Source organism: Plutella xylostella, chromosome 5, assembly GCF_932276165.1.
Source record: "Plutella xylostella chromosome 5, ilPluXylo3.1, whole genome shotgun sequence".
In the NCBI taxonomy this organism is placed as follows: domain Eukaryota; kingdom Metazoa; phylum Arthropoda; class Insecta; order Lepidoptera; family Plutellidae; genus Plutella; species Plutella xylostella.
Window position 1 is genome coordinate 2966507 of NC_063985.1, and position 13109 is coordinate 2979615.

At 37.2% G+C, this 13109-nt stretch overlaps 1 protein-coding gene across 3 annotated transcripts in view; it reads left to right on the top strand.

The window, feature by feature from the left end:
- Positions 1–12345, top strand: part of LOC105391512 — a 147058-nt gene extending 134713 nt beyond the window's left edge. Inside the window, exons 8-11 of one of the 3 annotated variants that reach the window (XR_007268319.1) lie at positions 2908–3173; positions 5076–5166; positions 9293–9697; positions 10457–10661. Coding sequence is in view for 2 of the 3 variants with exons in the window: in XM_048633510.1 (XP_048489467.1) it covers positions 2908–3173; positions 5076–5166; positions 9293–9532; positions 10457–10572 (713 nt within the window). In the remaining variant the exon portion in view is untranslated. Of the gene's footprint in view, positions 1–2907; positions 3174–5075; positions 5167–9292; positions 9698–10456 lie in introns of all 3 variants that reach the window. The other 2 variants (XM_048633510.1, XM_048633511.1) reach the window with 2 other exon arrangements.
- Positions 12346–13109: the final 764 nt, after the last annotated feature.

The following is a 13109-nucleotide window of genomic DNA, read 5'->3' on the forward strand; positions in this document are numbered from 1 at the left end:
GAAAATAAGGTTAATATTTTCTGAAGTACAAAAGAGACTATTTCAACGTCATTTCACATACACATTCATATACGAAGTGGACTCGTTCAAAACTGAACTGGTTTCAATATGGCAAGGTGACCAAGTCGGCTGGTATGCGAACTTGTGCCTGTGCCTTTTTATATGAAAGAGCACTTCCGGGTTATAACTATCAGCTGTTTAACGCATCTTGATGCTACAGTTTACACGTTATGGGCAGATGGTTATCTGTCAGCGAAATAAACAACAAGTTAACTTTCTGGGATATTTTTGATCACATCTTTCATTAATTCAAATTAAGAAACTTTGTCATTATAAAGAGCAGCTGCTTTGTTTTTGTTTTCAACTAACTGTGTTACCTAAATGGTTATCAGTAGATAGATATTTGTAAGAATCCAATTAATATTTTCTTCAACTAGTTACACGCCCGTCACTAACCTTGACATCTATTGCACATTTTCTGCAAAACCTCGACATTGCGGTGCAAATTCAAATTTATATTGAGTTATTAGACTGATTCCGCTCACACCGCGCAACCGCATCAACCATTCAGAGCCCACTCAGTAGTCACCTCAGTATTGTGCAACTATGCAATCTTCTTTCGATCTCAACTTTTATTGCACCTCAAGCAACCATATTGCCAACTAAATAGCCATCAACCATTATTCCAACATTAGCTTTGGTCGAATCATAAGGAACTGACCGCAGCAAGATGGCAGCGATCCCAGGATCCAATCCGGATAAGATCTTCCCTCGATTTCCTCCCGCGGTTCCGCGGTGAACCCGCCACTTATCGGCGAAACAACTCAAATAAATCTCTCGGATAAAGAAGCTAATATTTTCTGTATAAGTCGTGACACCTACCCGTGGGTACCAGTCCTTTACGCGGATCGTATCACTTCAAACAAGCGTTGGGAGTCAACGAACGTTAATTTTAATTCCTATTTTAGTGATGATTAATAGCACGATCGTGCAAATTAGTGACAAGATCGCAATTATTTGTAACATGAAAATTTATGTGTTTTATTAGAATAGCTATACTGATTAATGATTAAACGTCTGACCTTAACACTATTGATGTACCGCCTAAGTTTTAAACATATTGCTTCACGCGTGATATGATCTTCAAAATTTTGTAGCAGTTGAACGCATCAATAACATCTCTTTACAGTTCCGTCGGTATCTTTGTTCATACGCGGTGGTTCCGCAGATCAATTTCGATTTCATCACGGAGGTCAAACACGTCGTGACTGGCTGGGTACATAACTAGATCAATGATTCAAATGGCACCGGTCGCTCGTATCTTTCAGCAAGAATTCACTTTTGAACGATCACCGATCGAACATTATGACATGATTCGTGAGTACTGTTATGCAAAATTAGTTTGTCTTTGTCAAAAGGATTCGGTTCCTGCTGGCAGGCGTAGATAGATGGTATCGGTAGAATGTTACAGTGTAATTTTATTTCACAATTTTCATTATAATGCGATGAAAGAGTAGTGTGGTTAAATCTTAAAAATATTAATAATTCTAAACATCTCTGGAATAAACAGAGATTTAGACAAAATATATTTCATTTAATTTTATAAGTACTTTTATAAGTAAACTTACTTTATGTTGACATTCGTAGGAAACGTCTTAGCTTCACCAATACATACTGAATATGTGCGTGGAAACAATATTTTTATCTTCTATTGATGATTAGTATTCTAGAAGTAACTTGGACTAATCTAAATTCTGCCCCCGTGGCGACATCGTTTGTTTCTTTAGACGTCTCCAAGACAATGCACCACAAGTCCTGGTATACTTGTTATTACTTAAATTCCGAAAAATGGTTCTCAATTCTTTAAAAATCAATGTAAATTCCTATTAAAATAAACAACCTACCCATTAGCCACTTATATCTGAAATAATTACAGTATTAAAACTTATTTCCTGAGCTAAATCCATTATCTATAGTTGACCCAAATCGTTGAATTCTCCAAATTACACACCAATAATTTGGGTTCCAATTATCTTAATACATTAGATACGACTACTGTAATTCCCCGTGGTTTCGACAAATGTTTGATCAAAGGGCTGATTAGAACACCACTTTCTAATTGGTTATCGTTGTCGAGGTCACTTAAGATTATTTCTACTCGATCATTCCGTTTAATTTGATGTTCCTGTCGAGTGTAAACCAACATTTAGGATGTTCATATCGTGACCTGTCGATATTTGATCGATGCTACTATTTTTGATACAACTGAGTCCCTGTCAATCTAGTCGTATACTATGTTTAGGAATTTATGTTTTTATTTTTGATTTGTTAGTCTTCAAAGTTAATTGTGAATAGAAAGATGTTACAAGAATATAATTTTTGATTCAAATGAAATATGGTATCGGTATCATATTATAACTAACTTTTACCATCGTTCTTACCTTGAAGTCTGATAAATTCCTCATCACCGCCGCCATTCGTGTCATCTCTGTTTGTTTTGCCGATTAGCGCAGCCCAAAGATGTTACCATAGACAATGACCTAGTGGTGCTATAATGAAACCCTCAACCTTTAGCGTCGCATGGCTAATAACCGTAGGTTGCTCGAGTCGTGAAGAGGAGTGATTGGGACCCGATCTGAGGCTCACGACGCGAGCTCATGCGGTTGTGCAACCGTCGCTAAACGTTACCAATTGTTGTTCGCTCCAAAGTTCTTATTAGACAATTTTCTGGGACCGACTGTAACAGCAAAATGATTTGCCCTAGCTACCATTACATATATTGAGAAACCAGCCGTTTCTGCTCTTCACATTGGATTTGGAACATTGACGTTGTCGTGCTTTTATGTGAACACGACTCAATCTTATCTGCTACCTAATTGGCAATTAATATTCTCCCTTCGCCAACAGTTCAAAGACCGATGGACATCAAGAACAGGCCGCGCATCCCGATCCCTGACGAGGACCCGTACAGCATCGCCAGCTCCAACGCCAACGGGTCAGGGTCCAGCGGCAGCTCGGGCTACGGGCACGGCAACGGCCACGGCGTGGTCGCCGCCACCAGGGAGCAGCTACTCATGCAGATGGAGAGGGGGCAGAGGAGAGGGGACAAGCCCCCCAAACTGCCGCCCAGAGAAAATGGATACGGACCAGCAGACATACCGAAGGTAAGAAAGGTTGTTATTCCAATTTTTTCTTTTTTTTACTACGTTAAGATACTGGAAATGGATAAGGATAACATATATTTTTATTAAGAAATTATAGTTTATCGTAGGTATACAACGAGTAACCTTCACAGAGATTGTTTTAATAAAATTACCGCGTACGTGTGAAACTCGTTACGTGGCAACGGCGAGTAATTCAATTTGCTACATATTTATTTATGAAATACAACCGACATTTGCCCTTCATATTGAATTAGGCTGATGGGGTCTGGTTAACCTGTAGCTGTGGGATTGCGTACAATATGTGTGTCTGTAATCATTCCAATCCAGTTCGGATTACTTTGTGGGCATTGCCAATTGCCGCGCCAATTTTCTTGAAGGTGAAAATTGCTCTACAAATTGTTTCCCTTTGTTAAAGTGAGATGATGACTACGAAATTACAGTAACATCTCCGTACTTACTTCATATTGTAATCTTCATCTTGCTCTTGACATTTGAAACGTCAAAGTTTGTATCTCAATAACAAATTAAATTCATTATACCCTTTTGGCGGCGTGAATTATTTTCCCTGGGTATTTTTAATCTTCAATAAATAAATGCAATTTCTTAAGACTCTACCAGATAAAATTGTTACTTAAATTGACATTCACAAGCCGATTTAATGGTCCCTAAACCACGAAGCCCTAAATTTAAAACGTGAGTAATGCATTATAGTGATAAAATACAAACTTTATGCAAATCGATCCAGGAAAATGTCAACCGAATAATTTTGAGAGATACATACATTGGCGAAACCAATTCATTGGACTAAGTGAAAACGCATGATGCTGCATACTTGAATATTAATGTACTTATATAATAATATGAAATAAACGTCAGTGATTAATAAGTTGAAATTAAATTATTATTTTCCGATAACATTATGTAATAATTATGACAAAATAATAAGCACCAAAAGTCTAATAATGTCATTAAAATCAACAATATGTTACTTTTTCCTTCAACAATATGATTTAAACTGGTCTTTATTAACATGATTGAATGTTATGTAAGTCTATTAGCTTTCATCGAATCATGTCCAACCAAAATAAAATGAATAAGAATGAGCTGAATGACCAGCATTTTTCAAGTTACGATACTAAGTAATATCTCCATCACGTCTTATTCTTTGTTATATTTTAATTTCTACTTTAAGCATGTTTCATCGATTTACACCTATGTAGCATTATCTAACCTTAACCCAATTGTATTGAATGTAAGCTTTCAAAAGGGAGAGTTAAATTTGCTCGAGAATTAATGTTTTCCGGTCCCTTCCACAAGCCTAGCATTCGCTATCATTTCCCATGAAATTTCATCCCGAGCTGTTGGACCATAGTTCTCGCAGCGGGACCACTATCGACGACAGATCTCCCAGATTCGATCGCACCGCCATGATAAATGATGGTAGCTAGAACCTCCTCCTTTATATCACCAAAACGTATGAGATGAGCCGTATACAAGCACTCGTGTAGCAATCCAACCTTCACTTTTCGCATAAGGACATTAACAAAATAAGGCAAAAGCAATGTCCTATTATTGATCTTTCGTGTGATCGTAATTTGGTCCCGATAAGATCTCATCTGCTATATGAGGCTGGTGAATAGTCGCTGGTTCCGTCGGAGACCACAGACAAGATAAAAGATTGTACTGCGCCCACGTGTCATATAAGTACACGGCCCGTCGATACTTTTTGCGCGATTGCGATAGAAAACCAATGTTTTACACATTTGTAGAGGCACCGACACAGTCTTCAATGGGTGTGGAGCATAGATTAGCTTGTATTGACTCTTTATGTGTATTGCATTTGAGATTGGAAATAATTGCATTTCAAAAGAAATACCAAGTTTTATTACTAACGATAGCGTTTCCCCACAGCCGGACTACGACGACATAGAAGAGAATGGCCGCGCCGTCACACAGTTCCCGAGAGGCAAATCAGACAAAGGGAAAGACAACAAAAAATACGGTGAGTAATGAATTGCCGGCAACTTGTTACTTATTAGCTGCAATAAACTATTAGCCCTTACACCACACTGGAGGAGGAGCCAATTACACGCACGATCCCATTAGCATTTTGTGGGGATTAATTTAATGGACCCATTCGCGTCTCGTAGGCACGCGACTACAAAAGGCGTTGGTAGAAAAATTGCGAGACAGACAATCGTTGCATTAATTACTGGAGACGTATAAATGACTGTTGAATCGGCAGTCCTGTTTCGTCCCACTGGTGGGTCCATAACACTATATTTAAAGGACCTGCTGCGAGGGCGTCTATGGATGTCTCCTAGAATGGATGGAGACTTGTAGTTTTGTTTGGACATCAAAAAAGTTCAATTGGATTGGTGTTACCTTCTACGGTGGCTGTACTTTTATGTGCATGCAATTTACTTCTTATTTGCTATTTAAATGTTGGTACTCTGAAAATGTTTGTTCGATGTTTTTTTACGGAATTCCGAAACACCACAGTGAGAATATTTATCAATATATCAACAACAAGGAACGAGATTTATATCTAGAGCCAGTGTTCGTGAACCGACACATACGGGATGCCTATTTCATGATTTATTACACGTACGGTATTATGATATCTACTTTTTGACTTTGTATAATAATATACAAATACTTATTTATTAAAATGATAATAGGATTGTAATATATGTACCTTCTTATAATATATTATTATGAAGGTATGTTCCTAAGTACTTATACAAAATTGACTTTATTTATACGCATCGCTGGAGAATACAAATTTCACAGTATAAAGTAAATGTGCGAATGATATTTATTATTTTCAATAAAAAATACACCAGCTTAATCTTAAAGTTGGGCCATTATTTATCAATGTACAAAACGTGTACGAGTAAAGCACAGTGCGTCAAGCACTTGGTCGTATATCTTAGATTACACTGGAGACACTCACTCAAACCATACAGACAAAGAGATTACTTACACTTCTATTTAAAGTACTTGAACACATTCTGAAAGAATAATATCTTCGGATAAAAATATGCCGACTATATTTTTATGAGTCACGTCTCCTTTGCACAATTTCACGCATAAGGTAAATATAGCACTGCAGGTCTCGAATTAGTGTCCAATAAAAATGGCAAAAATATATTTGAAGCGTAAATTGTTTCGTAGCAACTCGAATTGGCAATTGTGAAAATGACTGTAGGCATGTTGCGAAATGGCTCTCTAAAAGTCATGATGATTCATATGATAAGTACGTTCCAGCCATATTCAGTCAGGATTTTTCATTATTTTTACACTCCTTTCCCTTATCTTTCAAATCACAAGGCTCGATACCAATCCAATGTTTTATCAAATATTTGATGTACTTCCTTGTTTCTACAAGCTCGTCTGGGTCCCCGTCCCTGTTTGGCAATAAATCGCGGCAGTGAGAAGATCTTGGGATAAACTTGGATGGCGCATCATATGATACGTCTTCTAGTATTCCAAGTCTATGCCATGGATCTAGCTCTCCATTTACGAATATCACCTTCGTAACATTAGGTGTCAAGCCGCCGTATAATTCATTTGTTTTCTTTACAGTTTCTTCAATACCAGCTTCATCATATTCAGGCCCAAAAGAAAGAGTACATATTTTGTAAAAAGTTTCAATTGGTATATTTTTACCGAACGGTTGATTTTCTGACGATGTGCTTTTAGCGTAACTAAATTCGTTACACATCTGGAACACCCAAGATGTGAGCCAGCTACCGCCCTTTCTTATCTCTACAATAATTTCATCAAAATCAATTTCATAGCATTCTTCGTCTCGGTTCCAGAGATGTTTTTTGGAATCTTTGATAAAAATGCTTCGAAGACTATTATTTTTCGCCTCCGATGAATCATCCATTAGCTGTTCACAATGTTTTTTGATTCTTTTCTCAGTTCCATATTGCGCGACTCCCATGAAAGCTGAAGCTTCACTATAAACAAACAGTTGTTGGTTTTCCGGTCTGCTCATATCTGAACTTTCGCATATTCCTTCTTCTTGTTTGAGCTTTCTTATTCCTGCTTTTGTTTTAAAAGAGTTATCGTAGTGCTCAAACTTCTGTTTTATGTAATCCCAACATTGAGGAGTGCCATATTGTTCGTAATCGTCACTTACAGTTTCCAGATATTCTTTGAAGTTTTTCTGAGCCAAAACGGGTGCACTGCTGGCCAAAGCCGCATCAATTAAGTTAGGGTATAATAATTTAAGCCATGCAGCCATGTTTCCAGGATATGACCCACCAATAGCAACTACTTTAGAGTTCTTAAATCCTGGCAAAAGTTTCATACGCTTGAGAAGTTTTTCAATATCTGCCAAAGCCTGTCGCGCACTTAAAAACCTCAAATTCTTGACCCCCCGGTTTTCCAACGGCATACTCTTACCATAATATCTATGTTCGGACATAATCATAGCGCCATTAGTTTCTTTCGCCAGTTCGTATATCATTCCCGCTTTCAGGAAACCTGGATGCGCCTCGCCCTCTCCGCCAATAAATAAGTATATGGGGCCATTCGGTCTCCAAAAGTCTAATCGCTCAAAGTATCTCATCAGCCACATTCTTTTCTCCTTCTTGTCAAAATGATCTAGAGGTTGTTCGATCCATCTAGTTTGAACTCGGCCATCAGGTGCAAAAGTACCAGCCGCGGCGTTCATTTCGCGCACTAAATATCGATATCCATTCCCAAGGCCATAAAACCCCAGTGCGTTTGATTTTAGAGTAAAAACTGAAATATACAAAAGGAGAGCAAAAATCCACATTGCTATGCCGCTTACTAACCACCTAGGTACTAAATGTTTTAGCATAATCGATTAGATTTTATACATTTTTACGTGTGCAATTTGTACGACCTACATTTAAGATATTTTCAGTTATGCTGGTAGCAAATTAGTAGTTAGGGTTCTTCTAGAGTATTTTTCTAAAAACGTAGTTTTACATTTATCTAAATTCGCTCAATTTAGATAAATGTATATTATTATACTTTTCAGAAAACGAATTAGTAAATCTAAGCATAAAATATAATATTTTTATATAGTGCTTTGGTTATGTATAATGTCGTTCAGTTTATCTTTTTACTTGCAAAATAAACCCTACATTATAAGATTTCGTTTTAGCTTGGCAACATGAGCATAAATCACGTCAATATGGTATTTTAGCTTTACATTACAAAGTTAAATGTTAGTTTGTGAGACACGCCTACCTCACGCATATTCTCTACATTTTGGTTTATGTACTAAAATTTACTGCGTTAACAAATTACAATATTTATCCAAGCCTTTAAATTAAAGAACTCGGATAAAAACCTCAAATCCTTTGTGAAAAACTTTTTCGCGACACACTGATCCGAAATTATGCAGCTATAAACTTGAGCATGTAGCGTCTCAAAGACGATAAATATGCGCGCGAATTCGCCACATCGTTCATCGCGATCTACATTTAATCGGGTGTGACATTGCGGTCTATCGCACTCGATCTCGTTTGGGGGTCGTCGCATTCCGCTAATAAAGTCGAGCTCAGAGCAGAGGTTACCCGTGAACAATGGCCTAGTGTCGCAAGCGACGGAGCCTGGCATTTCGGCGCCACTGCATATCCTTGATATTTGAATTGGCGGTATTTGGAACGAGACGTGGCGTAGGATGCGGAATATGTACCTGTGCCACGCCGCGATATTGCCAAGTGTGAACATCCCGCTTCGCTGCATACGAGCCGATTATTACTGTTTCCAACGTTTGAGAAACATGTTAAGATTGCACGATGTTGGGTTAGATGTTTACATGTGGCGAGTACTGTCTTTGTGCAATGATATAACCATAATACCTAAGTAGCGTCGTGAGATAGACCACCCGGAGAGATATAGCCTAGAGTTATTTAATGGTAATCAGGCACTAAACAAATACCTACTGGCTTGAATGAAGCAACTCTTTATGTCGATTTACGGTTTGGGTTTTCCCGAGCGTAGGTTGGAATGTGTACTTAATTGTAACTCAACAGCATACTTTTGACATGATTAACTACCTAATGAGTAGGTACTTAGTTTTCATTAATTTAAATCATCACCGAGTAATAACACTAACTGTTTCCTTTTCTCAATTCCAGATGACCCCTACTACTGCGGCTTGCGCGCGCGAGTGCCCAACTTCGTAAAGACGAACGGCGCCAAGGTCCTCCCGGCGATGGCGGAGCGCATGACTCTGAAGGAGGCGCCCGTGCCCAGCAAGCGCTTCAGCGTGGCGCACGCGCACCCGGGCCCGTTCCCGCCGCACATGGCGCCCTTCGCGCATGCGCCGATGCCGCCCGCGGCGCTCTGGCACGCCCGCTCGTACGAGAGCGGTATCGGTGCGTACGACCGTCCCCCGAAAAAGGAGAAGCTCATGTTCCAATTCTACCCCGACAGGGAGCGGCGGCTGCGCCCGCTGGTGATCCAGCAGCCGCGCTAGTGTACATACAGACTAACCTCGCACTTTTTCCACCGCCTCGACGCGGACTCTTCAAACTTTATTGGTATTTAAAACAGTTCCTTTAATGCCGTAGAGCTTCGCTTGGTAGCACCGTACGCCTAAGCTTCAGTTTCTTTGTGCGATCTTCGCCTCACTTTATTTCACTTTTCATTTCTTTTCCTGTAGCTAGTTGTTTCTGGTTGTTCTGCTCGGTCTATGTTTCCTTTTTCACTGTTTCACAGATTCACTCCGTCTTCTTTCTTTAATGAACTTCATTATATATTTTATTAATCCTTATTGTATAGGTATTTATGTGTATTTTATACTCGTAATTTGCAGTCATTTTAAGTTTTTTTAGTCCTAGAAAACTATATATTTATATTAGGTAAGTCAATATTATTTGTACCAATATGTATGTGTATATCTTCATAATATTTATTGATAAGTAGTTGTAGCAAAATTTTCTTTCATGCTTCCGTACAATAGTATAATCTGAAAGTTTGAGCTTACACCGACAGTCATACAGTCATCAAACTATATCATATATTGCTGCAATTAAAGTAAATCATTTTAGTTTTAAGTCACAATCTGCATCCTTTTATTTTAAATTAGTACATCACACAAAATTCACATTATGCCCAGATGAAAGCTGTGGTATGTTTGATTAGTTAGTATTACTTAATACCACAATAGCACATTACTGGTTCAAAAGTCAAAGCACCAGCCATGACAGAACAAATATATGACAAATTCACACCAGCACCCACGGTGTAATCGAACGCATCCCTGGTAAAAAGGTAACACCCTGTAACTGATATTTCAGATGGCGACCACTATGACCCGTACGCGTTGTATGGACGACTCCCGATCCCCGGCCGCGGCTTCCCGCCACCCCCGGCCGCTCACGCTCGTCATATGTTCATCGGAGAATGGGATTAGATTTTTAGAATTTTTATGTGTAATTATCATATTGGACCTAGCGATCGCGTATTGTCAAATCGACTCACTGATGATTTATAACTTTTTGCGAAAAAAGGGAAAGGATTTTGAATTGTTTTTATAAAGTCAGTTTGCGTTCTGAATTCTTATGTCCGTAAATGACTGATAAGAATATAAGACATCTATCGAAAAGGAAAAGCTAAGTAAAAAGTCGTCTATGTAGAAATATTTCGGTATGACAATATCAATCCATTATTAAATTGTTTGTTGTAAACATGTAAATATTTACGTTTGTTATGTAATTTAATCTAAATTGTACAGGTCTAGAAGGTCGTCGTTAATCAATAAAGATTTTAAGTTGCTCGTTTCCTGTCTGGACTTTTCAACCTTTATTATGTACTTAATTAACATTCCACTGTATGAAACGAGTAGCTTAAGAGCAAATTATAATTAGGTAGGTAGGTATATTAAACTTTAACGATTCATACAGATAATGCTTTAGTTTTGCTTGCGCATTATTTGAAAATTTTGAAAGCTGTATAGGTGATGTTTACCAAGTTTTAGATATAGGCGAGCTGTTGTAAAAATAGTTAGTAGATATTTTATACTGTATTGTATTGTATGAAGCGTATTTTATGCAACCAATCACTGCCACTATGATTCAACGTCAGATTTAGCACCTCGCTATTTGACTGTCGGTTGTTTTAATTATTTATCGACTGCAACTACTGCAAGTCGAATTTTAAAATAAGTGTCAATCCTAGTCAGAACAGGGTTGGGAATGTAAGAAAATTGATGCTAAGGTTTAATATTTTAGTCCGAGTTGAGAGTGAATATTAGTACCTACCTTAACTATTTTCTCTAGCACTAGTTATTGTAAGTGACAGCGCAATAGTAGAATAATTATTGAAAGACGATAGGATTTCGGATCATATTATTAATAATATTGTAGATATGCACTTCACGTCGCGACGGTAGGTAGGTACTCAATATATAATATATCACCTATTATAGGGACTAAGAAATATGGTGATTTTCCTTTAATTATTAATTAAACATCTTAAAATCATAATCATAACATAACACATTATATCCATGATCCATGTTATTTATTACTGGCTCATAATGGGACAAAACGGATAGCGCACCATTTGTAAATATTATTGCTGTTTAGTTAATAGCGTCTTATCTTAAATACTTAGACGTTTTATATAGGTTTTCCTGAATTTTCTTTCTTCGCCAATACTCAATGTTGTTATAATATTTTTTTAAATGTAAGTTTTATCCATTTCTCGATAACGTAATATAAATTATCGTCACTTTATTTACTTAGTTTATGCTTAGTAGTCAAGTTAATGTTTAGAGCACTACTTACTTATATCAAATAGGTAGTGTAAATTTAAGAGGTATAATATTTTAAAATATGCTTTATATTAAAATGAAAAGTTTGTCGTATGGATCAAAATTTTAAGTTTCTAGGTGCTAAGCAGGTTACCATGTAGGTATCTTATGTATTATTGTAAATAATTATAAAGATACTTTTTAAATCAAATATGTCACAAAATACACAAATGCATTTTAATCTTCCTGTTATTTATATATGCTGTATAGTGTATTTAAAATCCTAATAACTATTATTCTTATTCGGTAGTTTTTACTTTTATATGAACATCAACATCCACGTTATATTTTGTAAAGTAGGGTGTTGGTTAATGAGTAACCTATTTCTATTAAGGAATATGTACGAATAAATGTAAAATTATTTTTAAACAATGTTTTTAATTTTAATTGGGTAACCCCTATTCCTAACATGACACGTAGATGTACAGGGAGACAGTGAAATTAACACTGGAAATCATGCCAGTCATCAGACTACGCAATATTGCGTAGGTACGTAGAAGTTCGCAGTGATACTAGGCATTCAAAGGGTTAAATATTCAGACTCCAGATGTTGGAGTTTAGTACCTAAATCTGAGTCTGCATGCACATGCAGATCTTCACACCCGAATCATTAAATCGTACGAGCCTTAAAAAACACTTGCATTTTGCACCTTGAACGAAAGAAATAGGAGTCAATATCATGTGTCACATAATCGAAAACAACCGATCTGTCAAAGATTTCTATGCGCATTATCAATTTTGGAGCACTGTACGTTAGTTTTAAAATCATGTTAAAATTTAGTTGCATATTTCTCAATGCTCTACATTTTGTACAGATATCGTGGTTGATCATATTATTATAATTAAATCAAATTAAACTTTGTAATTCATACGAACATTATGAAAAAAAAAGTTCAATTGAGTCAAGACCTATGGAACGCTTCGTGCGCGATCGAGTCCATCCATCTTTATGTGTATTTTTGTTGATATATTTTCCTAGTATAGTGGGGGTAGTTACATTAAAAATTAATTCTTCGTTAGTCAGTCTCTCCTTCGAACTCGATTGACCCAACATATGCCCAACAACCATACCATAGAACCATCACAACTCTATGGTGAATCGTGACAACGCAACGTGACAAACACTCGAGGGTAAC